We start from the raw sequence: 16,251 nt of genomic DNA, 5'->3' as shown, positions 1-16,251 counted from the left end.
TGGTAAAATGGATGAATTACATTTTTTTTTCCTGTAGTAGAAAGAAAGGGAAAGGGGAGAGGCACTTCATCATTTCCTTACTGTCCATTTTTTCTCTATGAAAATAATCTGGTTCAAGTTACTTTTCTCCCTGCAGAGGGAAAGAGATCGGGATAGGCATCTCTTCCCTTGCAAGGTAGGGGTAACAACTTGGGCGTTGTAAACCGCCCAGAGAGCTTCAGCTATGGGGCGGTATATAAATGTAATAAATAATAATAATAATAATAATAATAATAATAATAATAATAATAATAATAATAAGGTGATTTCAAGCAGAAAAACACCTGGCAGAAAAAAGATAAGTAACCCCTTCCTGCACTTCTGATAGCACTCTCCAATGGCTGCTTTTCGTTAAAACAACAACAGAACAACAACATGGAAATACACATAGAAGCCCACGTAACATGGAATTTGGGAGGGGGCAAGGTTGACAATGCTCAAATAATTAAAAGAAATATCAGATTGGAGGTGGGGGAAAGTTTAGCTTATCCACTGATATGACCGGAATTACAAAGACGTATAGGAAGGTAGAGCAGTTAAACGTGTTGAAAACCTTCCCAACAATTAATAGTGATCAGTGCAGTTAATTAATGCCATTGCTTTTGTAAAGAGGATGTGGAAGCAGAGACTGCACACAGCTAGGGCATGATAACAGAGGGTTCTATAATTATCGGGAATCCTTATGGGATTCCCCTCTCCCCTCTAGCTGAACTTAAATTCTCAGCTGGATTCACTTTACTGCAAATGTGGACATTTCAAAATAGCTGATGGAAGCAGTGGGAGAGTGATAAGTATTTTCTCAGTTTATCTGAAATACTGCAGAGACTGAGAATGCCATTGCTGAGAACTGTGTTAATGGATCCCTTTTCTTTCTTGGGGATTTTGAAGAGCGGGGTAGAAATATGAGTAAGTAAGCAAGCAAATCAGTCTCATGTAAACATGAGTGCAAGCAGAAGGGATGTGAAAATAAAATAAGGGCGCAATTCTAAAGCTGGCCATGGGTGTCTGAGGAGTCATTAGAGGAGGCACTAGTACTGCTTCACCAGCGAAGAGGGAAGCTCAGAGCTGGTTCTATCATTAGGCAGCGTGAGGCCATCCCACCAGTGGGCCTCCCCAAGGCTGGCACAAGTAATTTTGCTGTCTGAGGCCAAGAACAAGATGGTGCCCCCTATTGCCTCAGCTCTGGGAGGTGGCAGCTGGCTGTTGGAGGAGAAAGCTCTGGGCTCTGTGGCCTGTCCTGTGACCTCTAAGTTAGCCTGCTCCCTTCAGGTGTGGTGGAGGACACTGACCCATTGCCAGGATTGAAGAAGATTCAACTGCCAGTCCAGTTAGCTTGTGTATGTGGAATGGTAGGGTGCGCCATCTTTAGGGTGACCAACTGTCAGGATTTCCCCGGATTTGTCCTGGTTTTTGTTCTTTCCATGGTGTCAGGGGGGAATTTCTATAATTTTCAATAATGTCCTGGAATGACACACCTTCCCCTTTAAGGCTGCCATTAGCATGGCAGGAGGGAATTACATGCTTTCTTGAGGCACATCATTCCCCCACCCTGAGCTCCAATTGAGGTCTTAAAGGGGAAAGTGGGTCATTCGTGGACATTACAGAAAAGGCCCCAATTGGAGTGGATGGTGGTGGTGCAGAATGAAATCCTTTCCCCTCCTCCACTCCAATCGGGTTCTTTAAAGTGGTGGGGGAATAAAGTACTTTCTGCAGGACTCAGAAAGCTGCTTCCCCACACACACACTAGGTGTCCTCTTTTTTGGTTTCCCAAATATGGTCACCCTAGCCATCTTGTTCTTTGCCTCAGGCAGCAAAATGACTTGGGCTGGCCTTGGGGAGATTCACTGGTGGGATGGCACTTAGAAAGTTCCACAGAATGTTCTACCAGAGGTGGTGCTAGGAGAAGGGATATTAGGGTAGCCCTGGATCACTCACCTGCCCCAGCCCTGGAGCTGGTGTAGGTAATTTCCTTCCATTGACTACGATGGGAGAGGGAAATAATGGCAGGATTTACAAATATTAACTATTGCTAAATGGTGGTTTATGTGGTTGAGAGAAGCTGCTTGTTTGCACATCCATGCCCCCCCCCCACCTCTGGCTGCAACCCAGCATATGGCAGCCTTGCCCAACCTGCCATCATCCAGATGACTTGGACTACAAACCCCATCACCCCCTCCCAGCAAGACAATGGGCTTGTTGGCTGGAGAGGATGGGTACAAATCTATTAGCACAGATTATTTTAACAATGTCATTTGGAAGGGGAAAAAATCTGTTTTGTTGCTGCCTGGAAATTGTGAGGTAGAAAGAGTAAAACAACAAAGGATTCACTCAGCGAAATAAAGGCAGGTCTGAGGAATTCTCTGAAAGATTTCTACTTTAATTACTGGCTGAGTTTTGCAAATTTTGGATATAATCAGTTTATCTAGCCAAACTTAGACTAAACGTTACTTATGTTAGAGATAACTAATTTGTTCCATTACTTGGGGGGCTGGTGACATTAAAGAATGCTATCCCGTCAATTGCTGTGACTTTTTTATTTTTATATAGGTGAAAACTGGATATTTATTAACTTTTATTTATTTATTACATTTCTATACTACCCAAGGGCTGAAACTCTCTGGGCAATTCACAACAGTTAAAATAAAAATGAATACAAGATGATAAAATACAATATAAAAGTTTAAAACTACAGTATAAAAATAAAACAAAGAACGAAACAGAAGCTAACAGCTAAATTCAAAATACAACGCAAGATTTAAAACAGAAACAGAAATACTAAAATAGTCCTATCCTGTGATCTATTATAGATGCCTGAATATTTCTCAGGGGGAAGTCAGAGCATGTCTGAATATAGTGTATTAAAGGTTTCTGCAGACAGATTGCAGGTCAACACAATGTCAGAAAGGACAACCTGAATTATTCCAGCATTTGAAGTGGCCTTGGCTACACTTTTGGAACTGCAATAAACTACTTTCAAGACGTTCTAGTTTAGTTATGTCCAGAAAAGAAAGGAAGAATAAAGCAGTGTTTTTAAACCACTGAAGCAAACAGAATATCAGAATTTGGTGTCCAGTTGATTTGCAAAGGGGCCTAGGGTCCGCCTGTTCTCCAGAGTATATATATTTATAGAAAATTCTCAAAGGCATTTAGGAGGCACCATCAAGGCTGAAATAATTTTTTTAAAAATCCTGCTAAACTTCTCATGAAAGTGTCAACATTTACTTCCTGAAGTAAGAATGACACATTTCCGTCCCTGCAGCACTGTCCTCCCTCTTTATTTTCCTTGTACTCATTTCTGCTGTTCCCTTGGGGGCAGCAGAGAAAAGTCAATTTCACTTTTGTTCCATAAATCATACGAAGAATTATCTCTCCGCTTTAACATCACGAACCGAGTCACTTTCTTTCTGTCATTCCCTTCCTAAAATGTTCTCATATCTTATTTCAACCCCTTTTAACCTGAGTTACTATGAGTTGCTCATTTTAATGATTACCCTACTCGACACAAATGTTTGCATGTCATTTTTATTATACTTTTGCATGTAAATATATTAAATGATGAAGGAATCATTTCTCTTCTTTGGAGGGATACGCCATGTTTCTTTGGAGGGCAGCAGAATACCAAATGGTGCAAACCCGCCTGGAATGTAAAATCCTAACAGGTTTTGAGCGTAGATCTCTTTTTCAAGGGCTAACAAAGTTATGCTTTAGGAAAATAGGAAGCTGCTTTGCACAAGGTCAGACCCCCATTTCAACTAGGCCAGTTTTTTGTCTAGTCTGACTAAAAGTAGCTTTCTAGGATCTTAAGCAAAAGCCATATATATCATCTGCTACCTAATCCTTTACATTGGAGATGGCAGGGTTTGAACCTGTAACCTTCCACACACCAAGTATATACTCCACAACCAAGCGACAGACCCACCCAATTAGTTAAGATGTCCCTTCTCATAGGAGTTCTAGGTTTATAAAATTATGAGTCTGGTGATTATGAGTCAACCTTCTCACATTATGAGTCAACCATAATTATGAGTCAACCTTCTCACATTGTCTTACTTCTTTTGGGGGGCCAAATTCCTCCAGTTTTCTGATGCTTCTGGTTTAGTACACCAATGTTCTACATATGGAGGTTAACAATACATAATGGGAAGGCAGGATAGATGGGTGTTAATTGCAAGTGGCTTACTGATTTGGCATTGGACATCTTAAAATATGGAGTATGGAATTGTTGAATATGAAGAACACAGGTTACATTTCCAAAATAAATATGGTGGTTGTCATGTGTTCTTGTCATGATTTTACCATCTCAGAATACAGGTGAGGTTTGGATTATATGTTTGAATTTTACCACATTAAAAGGAAAAACAACAAACTCCGGTGGTGTAAAAATCTATAACAGAGAGAGTAGATTAGACTAGAACATGTAGTTGATACTGGACATAATTTATTCTGCATTTAGGCACTGCAGAATGAGGGACGGTAGAACATGTGAAAAGGATCATGGAATTTTAGTCAATACCAGCAAAACATGACATTCTATTTTTCAATGGACAGAGAACTTCTAAAATTAGAAGGGAGAATTCAGGCAAGCAGTTCACTGTTCTGTATCAGAAAAGGTACAATCCAGGAGGAGCTGTACACCATGGCATTTCCCTATGCATAGTTCACTCAGAGCTCTGGTTACTAAAAACTTTATATGTATACAGAAATAATTGTCTCCCTAGGGTGCTATTTACTGACAGAGGCCTGACATAACTTTATTTATTTATTTAGAATACTTATATCCTGCTTTATAGCCCCAAGATTCTCTCAAAGCAGTTTACAAAGGAGTCTCATGGTAAAATTACATTTACCTTGTACAAGAACTTTAATTTCAAATATCAATAGTATTTTCATCTAACTGCAAATGTCTATTCAGAAGCCTAAGTTTTACTTCTGTATTTAATTGAATTTAAAATATCTCTAGGCCTTTTTTCAGGGAAGGAGCCCTCCCAAGGCAGGTTACAGCAGTAAAATCCCATATAATAAAAAACCAATGAACAGCAAAAATTCATAAAAACAACAAACACCAACAGTTAAACACCTGGCCTTGACAGTACTAAAATCCTATGACACAATTCCAGCTATAAACCAGAAAAGTCCAGTAAAACATAATCAAGGAAGGACCAAGTAAACAAGTAAGTCTTCAGGGTCTTCCTAAAAGCCTGTAATAACAGGGCTTAATGGACCACCAATGGCAACCCATTCCAGAGGTAAGGGGTCATTGCAGAAAAGGCCCTCTCTTGTGTATTTGTCCACCTAACAGCCCTAAAAGATGGGCAAGTGAAAAAGGCCTCCATTCTTGATTGGAGCTACATATTAGAAATAATATAAATCCAGCATCAAAAATGGCAACTTCATGTCAAGACCCTCACCCTCACCCCCCATGTCCTGAAGGCAATTCACCACTTATTACTACCATGGATGTGGAGTAGGTGGTGGGGTGAAAACGCAGTGTTCATTATAATATCACAGCAGCAACATTCACACATAACAATAAGCCAGGAATCCTGGCTTAATAATCAATATGAATGAGCAGTGTGCTGGTGCATGTAGGTCGTTTGCTCTTGCTTTGCTCCTTCATTTGTGTAATACAAATCAGGAAGCGGTTAACTTTGTATTATGACCAAACCCAAGGTGATGGTTTATTATGTTCAAACAAGCCAGGATTCATAGGCCAACAAGAAACCTTGATTTAAAGCTGGTTTACAATCCTTGCTTGTTTGGGTGCAATAAACCATAATCACTGGTTCAGATATAATACTGAGTTATCCCTTTTCTGGTTTGTTTAACTGTTTGAGCAAAGGGAGGTGTGAACAGATTATGTGCATTAGTGTGTTGCTTGTTATTTATTAAGCCAAGATTTCGGGCTTTCTGTTACATGTGTGTACAGTGAATGACATCATGCGGCAAACTTTATTTGGGGCTGCTGTTGGATAACCAATGCTTATAATTACAGGATGGTTTTGTGGCAGTAAGGCAAGTGTATTCTCAGCTTTCAGGTTCTCAATTCACTCCGTCCAAAACAGATTCATAACATTTATGAAAAGAGAGGAATAATATAATACTTACTGGGTCTTTTTTTACCAGGTCCCGATCTGACACTACCGCAATGAGGTGGGCGAGTGTAAATACAGAATTAAGAACATACGAAAAAAACAAATTCTTGTGCAATGTTATCCTTTGACAGCTGAGGCTCCTGAAAAATATGCACCACAAATTGTAAATTAGAGGTTTGATTCTGATGTCACTTTATAACATGTACATGCTGGAAACTCATTCTGAAGAATGCCATCTGGCAACCAGGAGTTGGGAAACACATAGCTGGCACAGAAGCCATGGGAGCAAACCTTCCCCACTCCCCTACACCTGTTTAAACCTAGATGCTTTCCAGTTCACACTTAAAGGATCTCTCAGTTTGCATTCCATGTTAGCCCTATATGTTCAATCTGCACAGTACAAGCACAAAACTATCACGAGAGTAAGTGAAATGTTTGTAGACATACGGATTATCAACAACACATTTATTATCCTATAAAGAGATGTTCTTTGGAATATTTAGATGGAAATTACATAATGCTACAGGAATGGGTAATCAGCTAAGTGAGGAAACTTGACCTGGGATTTCCCTGCATGTTATGGAGATTAGATTCATGTTCTGCATGGTTCTGATTCCTTCTTGGATTCCACAAGAATAAGGGATCTATTTCCTGTTTAATTTTGGCCAATATAATCAAGAAAATTGCCTATTTCCCCCCAAGATTTCCACACTCCAAAGCCAATTTTTGTTTTACTTGAACCAATCACAAATATTTGTACCATTAAATCACTACACCCACTGAAAAAGAATAGCAATGTTCTTGTTTAAACCAAACTTCAATAGCTGGAACAGTAAAATATCTTATACCTATATAAGGATATTGGGTTCGGTCTAGATTTAGTCATACTTGGGCCATGTCTAGACCTTCCGGCCTCCCTGCCCCAGGGATCCCCTGTGCATCATGTGGACACACAGGGATGATCCTGGGGCGATCCCCGGGATAATCCCTCGTGTAGATATGCCCTTAGAGATCAATGAGACTTAAGTTAGTCATACTTTGGCTCAGTTCACACAACACATTTCTCTATGCAGTGTGAAAGCTCCACTCAATGGTTGAATTTGTAGGGGGAACTCACCACACAACATGTTCCAACTCCACTGTTGTGTGACTGTGGGCTACCATCAAGTTGAGTAAAATTCATCACAACATTTGATTGACAGTTCCTCTGCCCTTTCTCCTCCCCCAGTCCTCCCAATGGTATCCCAGCAGCCATTGCTGCAAAACAACAACACCCAATCCAGGCAGCTCTCCTAGAGCGGAACTCTCTCCTTTTGCCGCTCTTGCCAGGGAACTCTGTAACCAGTGGGGAAAGTCCACTCAATGCATCAGGAAACTCCACAGAGCCTGCCACACAACACAACAGTTGTGCAGGAACTCTCCAATACAGTGTGGATATTTAGCATGGAGTGTTTTCTATAAAAAACTCCACCGTGGGATGGAGTTTTCCCTCCAGGTAACATATTTCTCAACGGTGGTGTAAAAACTTCACTGTAGAGTTCTAAAACCACCATTGAGAAATGTGTTGTCTGAACTGAGCCTTTAAGTAGGACTAAATCTGGATCCAGCTCAATATGGATATACTCACTTATACTGAATCCCATTTGCCATTTTGTTGCCCATTCAAACAATGAGAGAATTCCTTCTCGATTTGTTTACAGTCTGCTTTTGATTTTGCTAGCCTAAATAATACGATTTTGCCCACAAATGTGGCAGCTGATAAATTGAATAACAACAATCCTTGGGAGACCATATAGCTTAGTTCCTTCTATTATGAACCATTTATCCCTACTCTCTACTTGCTGTTCTTCAACTAATTGCCAATTGGTAAGAGCCTCTGAAATTTGATATATTTGAAGTAACAATCTATTTTATCTTGTGTTGATGTCAAAAGCCACTGGTAACCACAAAAGTATAACATCTTATTGACGCTCTTCAAGCAAAGAAACAGGCAAAAAATATTTTTCAATTAAATTTTTTTAATGCAAATACTCTAAGGTTGAATATATTTTTTTTTGCCTCTACGGTTTTTTTCCTGAAAGCTTTAGAGATAAAAACAATTCACTTGCTTTTTGTATTGGCCAGTTCTCTCTGGGCTCATCTACATCAAGCAGGATATTCCTCCACGAAAGCAGTATGAAAGTGGGATATAAAAGGCCAGAGCCACACTACTGCTTTATAGTTGTATTGAAGTTCACTGACAACTGTTGGGGCTCATAACACATCTACTCCAAGCAGAATATAACACTATGAAAGCAGTATGAAAGTGGTATATGGTATGTATCAATGGGCCCCAACAGTTGTCAGTGCACTTCACTACCGCTATAAAGCACTAGTGTGGCTCCTGCCTTTTATATACTGCTTTCATACCACTTTCATAGTGGAATATTCTGCTTGGTGTAGATGAGCCCTTTGCTTCTCCATACACATTAAGCGACAACAAGATAGAGAGCAAGACAAGAGAGAGGTTGGAGATAGCAAATGAGACAGAGAGACTGATTGGGTTAGTGTTAAAGATGGCAGTGGGAGCCATTAGCAGTAGAACTTCTACTGAGGTTTGCAGAGATGGGAGATTTCAGTTTTGATCACAATTTATCCAGTTCCCACCTCCTAGAATTGAAGAAAGGCCAGAACACAATCTGTGGTCCAAAGTCCAAACATTTCAGAGCTTGTGATGTAATTCATGCAACAAAAACTGTGCATGAAAAATACATTGAAAAATGTATGCATTGAAAAATATGTATAAACATGCTTTGGTCATTGGGAGAAAATGGATACATTTTAAAAAGGTGCACAACTGATGAGCACATTTGAGAAAATGTGTATGAGAATACACACAAGTTTTGTGCAAAGCCTCCAACAAAGCTTGCAATCCGATACAGACATGAATTGGAACAAGCTTTGATGTGGAGATTGGAGAATCTTGACAAGCTCGCAGATTCACATATCCGTAGACATTGGGTAGTATCCAATATTATTTCTACTTGGAGCAGACCCATTGGAATGAAGAGGACTTCTGTTAATCATGAATATAACTTAAGTCCCATTCATTTCAATGCCTCCAAGTAGGAATAACATTGGATTCTGCTCATTGTACTAGATGACTTCCAAAGTCTCTTCTGACTCTTAAATTCAATAATTCTAATAAATAAGTAAGTAAATAAATATGGTCTTGTTTATACTCTATTAATCTGGAATAATTAAGCTTCCTGGTTCAATTTTCACAATTGTTTTATCACCTCAGCTTTTCCCATGTTTTAATTACTCTGACTGTGAATACAGTAGTGTGGTTCAAGAACAAGAAATTCCCATTAAGTGGTCCTGAGTATGCATCCTACTTGTGATGAGGGATTCTTACCTTCAGTGACAACTCTTGGGGATTAATTAATTAAATGTGCCTGTTGTATTATACAGTCAATGGTGTAATGTTTTGGTGAATATACACAAGATCTTCTGTCTTAGATTACATATTCATAAACACAAGTTCACCTCTGTTTTGTACAGATAAGCAAGGTGGTCGGTTAAACAATAGCAAAAAGATGGATCAATTGCTTTGGACATTTTAGTCTGATTGCCTAGAACCTAATTTTGTTTTAGATCTATGTTTGGAACAATTTCAGTGTCTTTTCGGTACTCCTACATTCACCCTAGCTAGCCAATAAAAATATCTGTGTGAAAACAAGTATAGTATTTTCTAAATTTATAGAGCGTTAAGAAATCTGTATTATGAAACCACTGATATTTTAATGTTCAGTATAATAAAATGTTTGTATCTGAGAGACTTAATAATTGAAGAAATTTCCCCTACTGGGCGATTTTATCAATGTAAGCAGAACATAGGTAATATCATTCATCTGATCTACTTTGGGAGACGAAGCAGTGTGCCATCCTCAGTTACACAGAGAAGTCCATCATAATCTTGTCTGGAAGAATTCTGCATAACTCTAAGTAGGCATGGTGCTGCACCTACAGTGAACTGGAACAAAATTGGCACTTGCATAAGATTATTGGCAAGCCGCTGCTGGCTAATGAACAAATTGTTGCATTGCATGGCTCAGAGGAGAGCTTGAGGCCATGCCTATAAGTAACTCTGTCAAGTCAGAAAAGTAATTAGAAGCTTGAAGAAATACTTACTTGAAATAGAAGAAAATCCCCAAGGAAATCAAGAGGGAGGTTATAGACAAAGCATGTCCTACTATAGTCATGTAGTAAAGAATGAATACCATCTGAAATTAAAAAGAAGATTAAATGAACAGACTGCAAATAGCCCTATTTTTGTTTAGAAGTTCTTTTGAGACATAGATATAAGCAGCAATGCTGCCAAAACTTGAAATTAGTCAATTGTTAAGTTGACTCCCATAGGTTCATAATTTTGAATGTATAACGAGCCCTGATTTTGATAGCCTAAAATTAATTTTAGATAAATAAAATAGAGAGGTGGGTGAGCAGTTTTTGAGTAAAAGGGGTACACAGTTGAGAGAACCTGGATCTCACGCCACTTACCTTCCCACAACCTCTTCCGCTGTGCACTTTTCTCCTAGCTAAGCTCACTTTGGATTTCAGAGTTTGTCTGAGGAGAAAAGCACCCAGAGCTAAAGAATGCAGGGAGTTAAGCAGTGGTGCAAGGAAGATTTATACACAATGGCGTCAGCATACAGCTCCTGTGGCCCACCACTGATGCCTGCCCTGGGGCCCCCTTTAAAAATATTTTTTGGGTGGCAGTTGCCATTTTAATTCTCCACAGTGCATAGAGCAACGCCATGTCAGGGGCATTAGGGAATTAAAATACCGGCTCCCAGACCCAACCAGCCAACACTCTACTGCTGCCCACTCCAGCCCAATGTAGGAAGGTGCCCACCAAAGGACCATTTGCCAGGGGTCCTCTCATACCTGCAGCCAGACCTCTAAGGTACTATATTTGAGATGGGGCAGTCCTGAGTTTCAAGAAGTGGCTAATGCTCCCAACCTTTCTTTTTTGTCCTGAATAAAGCAAGTCTAGCTCAGCCATCCTCAAGTCATCTTGCCTATTCCTAATAACTCAGTGGGTAGAATCCAACTAAAGTCCTATGTAGAGGAGACCCATTGAAATGAATGGGGCTTAAGTCAGCCATGACTAACTTAAGTCCCATTCATTTCAATGGGTCTACTCTATGTAGGACTTTAGTTGGATTCTACCCAATGTTTTAACTACATGTGTGGGGTGGGGGGAATCAGCCACTTTTGCTGAAACAGAATAATTAAAAATCACAGGAAAAATGAAACCAAGAAAGAATTTATTTTCAACAAGGAGAATCTTGATATTTATGTATTTCCCCCCTCTGATGAATGGCAATTGTTTTCAGATGCCTGGAATCAATCCAAACCAACAGTCATGCTCTGCTGCACATTATTCCTGTTTTGTTTTTCTCTATGTTAAGGATAAATAATGGTCAGATTTCCCCCACGAATGACATGCTTAATAGGTATCACAGCCTGCCTCCATAATCTACCATCTGGAAAAAATAAAATCTGGATAGAAGTTTACAAAATGCTTTTGAGAATATCATTACTTCTTGTTGCAGAGGGTCATGGTTTTCCTGAGACTATGAAAGGCCACCGTATATAAATCTAATTAGACTTTACCACATTACTAAGTAATAACTAGGCCACTGCTCAAGCTAAATGCCACACACACAAAAGGAAATTCATCCAGCCAACAATGGTCTATAAATGCAAAGCACAAAAAAGAATTACGAATAATATTTAAAAAATGAAGGCACACTCTCCAGGCAACATTAAGCAAGAGGAGGGAGTTTATTTAGAATATAAAGAAAGTTAGGAACTACTGAGACCAATGGAATGATTTCCAAAGGGGTAGACACATCAGTTTGTTGAAGCAAGAGTCTTGGGGCATCTTAAAGACTAACAAGTGAATTCTGGTATAGGCTTTTGGGGACAATGTCCATGTAAACTTATGTCAGAGTATAATTAGTCAATTTAATATTTATTGACTTCTGAAAAGCTCTATAGTTGTTAGGCTTTAGAAAAACTCAAATGTTTCAGATACACAACACTCTTTATTGAAACCAACGGGATTTCAACGTGCTTAATTTTGGATGGATTGGGTCCACTATTCTACTTGTGAATCCCCATGACAGTGTCATGGGCACCAATTGCATCAGAGGGGCAAATGAGACAGTAAGGTATTGTCCCTTGGTCTCTCCACAAAGGGCTATTTCTCCTAGCTGTCTCAAAAGACACTAGAAGGATGCCAATGCTATAATTTTAGTCCCTGCTAGGGCTGAATCAATATATTGCCCACCAGTTTGCTGCCTCATTGGTTGGTAGTGAAATGTGGGTGTTTTGGTGGGGTTTTTTAGGGTTGGGACAAGGACATGAGGATGATATGGGGGGGGGGGCTTATCCAATTATCTCCCTCTCCCCAGGCACCCAGCAGAAAGAACTTTCCTTGCTGCCACAGACAGCAGTGATGAAAACAGTGAAGAAAGGGGAGAGATTTCACTCTTGGTTTTGTCCCCTTATAACCCCCACCCCACCCCCGCACACAATTCCAAGCCAAATATTCTCATCCGAGAACTCAGAGGGCCCCTGTCATGAACTAGCAACTCAGCTGTCCCCTCACCATTCCTCCCGGCAGCAGCTCCAGGTGGTGTGGAGAGAAGTGGAAACAGTTACCCAGAGCAGAAAGGGACTGGGTCCTTTCAGAAGACACCTTAAACCACAATTTTAACTATGGTGGTTAAGCCAGAAAGCCAGGCTGTGTTCAGGAGACGCCTTAAACCATTACTTTTTGCTTTATTCACTATGGTTAAAGCTGTGGTTTAAGGTGTCTTCTGAACGGGGCCTACGTGTGCTTGCCATTAGGGCATGCCATAAGCCCAGCCTTAGGAAACTCCATAAGGGAGCTTGGTACTTTTGGGGTGTGTGTGTGCATGAAGGTGTTTGTGCTGACTCTAGGACAGATTGAAAGCATCAGCCCAGAGTCATTAATTAATTAATTAATTTCATTTATATCCCACCTTTTTTCCTCAAAGGAACTCAAGGTGGCGTACATAATCCCTCCTCCTCTCCATTTTTATCCTCACAACAAACCTGTGAGGTGGGTTGGGCTGAGAGTCTGTGACTGGCCCAAAGTCACCCAGTGGGTTTCCATGGCCAAGTGGGGACTATAACTTGGATCTCCCAACTCTCAGTCCGACACCTTAGTCACTACACCACTCTGGCTCTCCCACCTTGACTCTCCTGTGTTCTGCTTCCTCTAGTTACATCCAGGTGAGAAGTTTCCATAGGAATGTGAATGCCCTTTCTTGGCTTAGGACATGGGACCCTGGTGAGAAGAGGGTCTCTTTTAGCTGCTTGACAGTGGGCTGTTTAAAGTGCCTTGTGGTTCCCCCCACCCCAGTTCCCTTTTTTTGCTGTGAGTTTGATGTAGATGAGATATCTTATTGTTAAGTCTCTTAACATGAACTATTTAGTGAAATATTTAATGCGAGTAAAACATTGATAGTATCGGCACTGGATATTGTTAACTGACCAACTAGTATATGTTGTGCTCATGGAATTTTTGATATGTTTTAAATGAACTATAATTAAGGTAATATTGTATTAGAATTACGGTTATTGTATTGTTTTATGTCGGGGGAACTGCTTTGAGCACACAATGTCTTCTGGAAAATGCAGGATACAAATGAATTGGTGTTGACTATTCACGGCTGAAATAAATAGCACAAGCAGTCCATCTTCACTTGTAATGCTGCCACCACTAACTACATGTCCACTGTGGTATTAACATCTTCTTCTTTTCTTTTCTTTTTTAAATTGTGGGAAAGTGTCTGGCATAAGTGCCAATTCAACGGTATGAATAATTGGGATCTGTTCCATGCATGCAAATGCATCATCTTATATGTCAGGGATAAAATCATACATGTCAGTCATGACTCAAAGTTGAGAAATGGGCTACAAAATACAATAACAAATAAAGTATTCTAATGTTGAGCAAACGAAGGCTATGTTTATGACAACCTTGCCTGGGGCACCATGTGCGGTTATCAGCATGTTATACACAACTACATTTATCTGTCTAACTATATGCAAAGGTATTTGCTTTTGGCACACACAATTAATAGTACATACAGGTTTATTAATTTATTTTATTTATTTAAAACATTAATATCCCTCCCTATATATAATTTAAAAGCAGTAAAACTATTAAAACAGTTAAAACAATGTGCCTAGTGAATTCAACCATTAAAAGCTTTGTTAAAAAGCCATGTTTTCACTTGGCGCCGGAATAAAATCAATGTTGGCGCCAGTAGGGCCTCCAAGGGGAGGGCATTCCACAGTCGGTGTGCCACAACAGAGAAAGTTCTCTCCCTTGTCCCAACATAGCAAATGTGTTGTGCTGGTGGGATGCAGAGAAGGGCTCCTCCAACAGATCTCAAGTCTCGAGCATGCACATATACAGGTTCATCTAACAATATCCATTTAGAGAGTAGAATTTGTGAGTTGGATTTAGGTGCTCATGAAGTATAATTGAATGGAGAGAGAAACAAAGGAAAAGGCGCCAATACCTGATTATATTGCATCTCTGATAACGCATAGAAAATGTGTAAAATAAAATTAATGTACGAGCACAAGTTGTATTCAACTTTAAATAGCGTACCTTGCGCTTTTCATTTGTGAAAGAATTGCACCGTGTATAATTGGACCAAGTTCGATTGCTTTCAGGATGCCGGAACCAGGTTCCTGTCTTATCACAGTATTTTGTTGCAGTTTCTGTGAATTAAGAATATAACAGATATAATTCACTTTATAAATCTTAAGTCCATATAATAAACTCCATTAATTTTTGTGCATCTAATTAATGTTCGGTGACATTTAAATCTCATTTACCACATCAGTGAAACAGATGATTAAGCACTGAATTTCATTTTGCTACAATAAAACAGCAAACTGCCACTAAGAGCACATCCTGATATCTTCCTGTAACATGCTGTATTTCAACCAGCTGTATTTTCTACTACGCTTTTCCCAAGTCTCTGGTACAAGATGGATCTAATCAAGATAATACAATGAATTGGCTCTACCCAATCCTGGTATAACAGATTACAGTGGACAGTTTTTTTAAAAAAAATATTATTATTAAAAGCTGGGCCAAGTATCCCCAACACTTTTGTGAAGCCATTCATCCCCTGTGGAAGTGTGCATGTGGGAATATTCAGAGACTTTCAGGGGCTGGTGGGTAAATTCTAAGAACTTTCAGGGGAGTCTCTTACCTTAAAATATGAGCTGGTCAAGGCTTGTGCAGTTTTAAGGCATGTCATGGCTGCTCTAACCGCATTCCCTGGTCAGAATGACTCTGAGAACAATGCTATATCATGGTATAGTATCTGACCCAGGCCATTCATTGTCTGGGGCAAAGTTATGCCAGCACCAGTTGCATCCTTGAAATAGCATCGACGGCCTCAAGCTCAATTCTATACATTGTTATATTATACCACCTGGTCCTGAGGCTCCACATTACCCCGAGGAGGTTTTGGGTTCAGACAGATCCACTTCTGGGGGAGCCTTCTGTGCTCCCTTCTGTACCTTTCAAGCCTGCAGGTGCAGCTGCCTCATCCTCTGACTCAGAGGATAACTCCCCTGCAGCTTCTCCTGTCCCTCAGCCATATAGCAGTATGAGATTGCAGAAACAGACACTGGCCCTTTAAGAACTACAACTAGCATCCAGCAGGGGTGGAGCCACTGAAAGACCTCAGTTGACTGCAGTCCTTTGTTGATCTTGGTCCTGAATACGCTATGGAGATTTGTTAAAAGTTATGGGCTTCTATCTCCTCTCATAAAAAATAGTTATGGGGATTTTCCTGTTTTTCCACTAGGTGGCAGTCATGGGGCCTTTTTTATTTATTGCTACATGTGGTTCCCAGGTAGTCTCCCCTCCAAGCACTGACCAGCCCTAGACCTTAGCTTCAGCAAGGTAGTTGCCTCATGTGCCTTCAGGCCATGACCTGATCCATCATTAAATCCTAAAAGAAGAAGAAAAAGTCCTTTATTGTGACAACACCTGCTTATGGGAGAATAC

General features: G+C 40.0%; 1 protein-coding gene across 4 annotated transcripts in view; it reads right to left on the bottom strand.

Annotated features, from left to right (window-relative positions):
* CALCR (calcitonin receptor) overlaps window positions 1-16,251 on the bottom strand; it is a 183,843-nt gene that overhangs the window by 42,837 nt on the left and 124,755 nt on the right. For all 4 annotated transcript variants that reach the window (XM_063126597.1, XM_063126589.1, XM_063126615.1 and 1 more), the window contains 3 exons: window positions 14,833-14,945; window positions 10,305-10,396; window positions 6,145-6,271 (listed from right to left, as the gene is read on the bottom strand). In XM_063126597.1, coding sequence (XP_062982667.1) covers window positions 6,145-6,271; window positions 10,305-10,396; window positions 14,833-14,945 — 332 coding nt within the window. The remainder of the gene's footprint in view (window positions 1-6,144; window positions 6,272-10,304; window positions 10,397-14,832; window positions 14,946-16,251) is intronic.

Source organism: Elgaria multicarinata, chromosome 1, assembly GCF_023053635.1.
Source record: "Elgaria multicarinata webbii isolate HBS135686 ecotype San Diego chromosome 1, rElgMul1.1.pri, whole genome shotgun sequence".
Lineage (NCBI taxonomy): Eukaryota > Metazoa > Chordata > Lepidosauria > Squamata > Anguidae > Elgaria > Elgaria multicarinata.
Note: the sequence above shows the minus strand (reverse complement) of the source record. Positions and strands in the feature narration are given on the sequence as shown.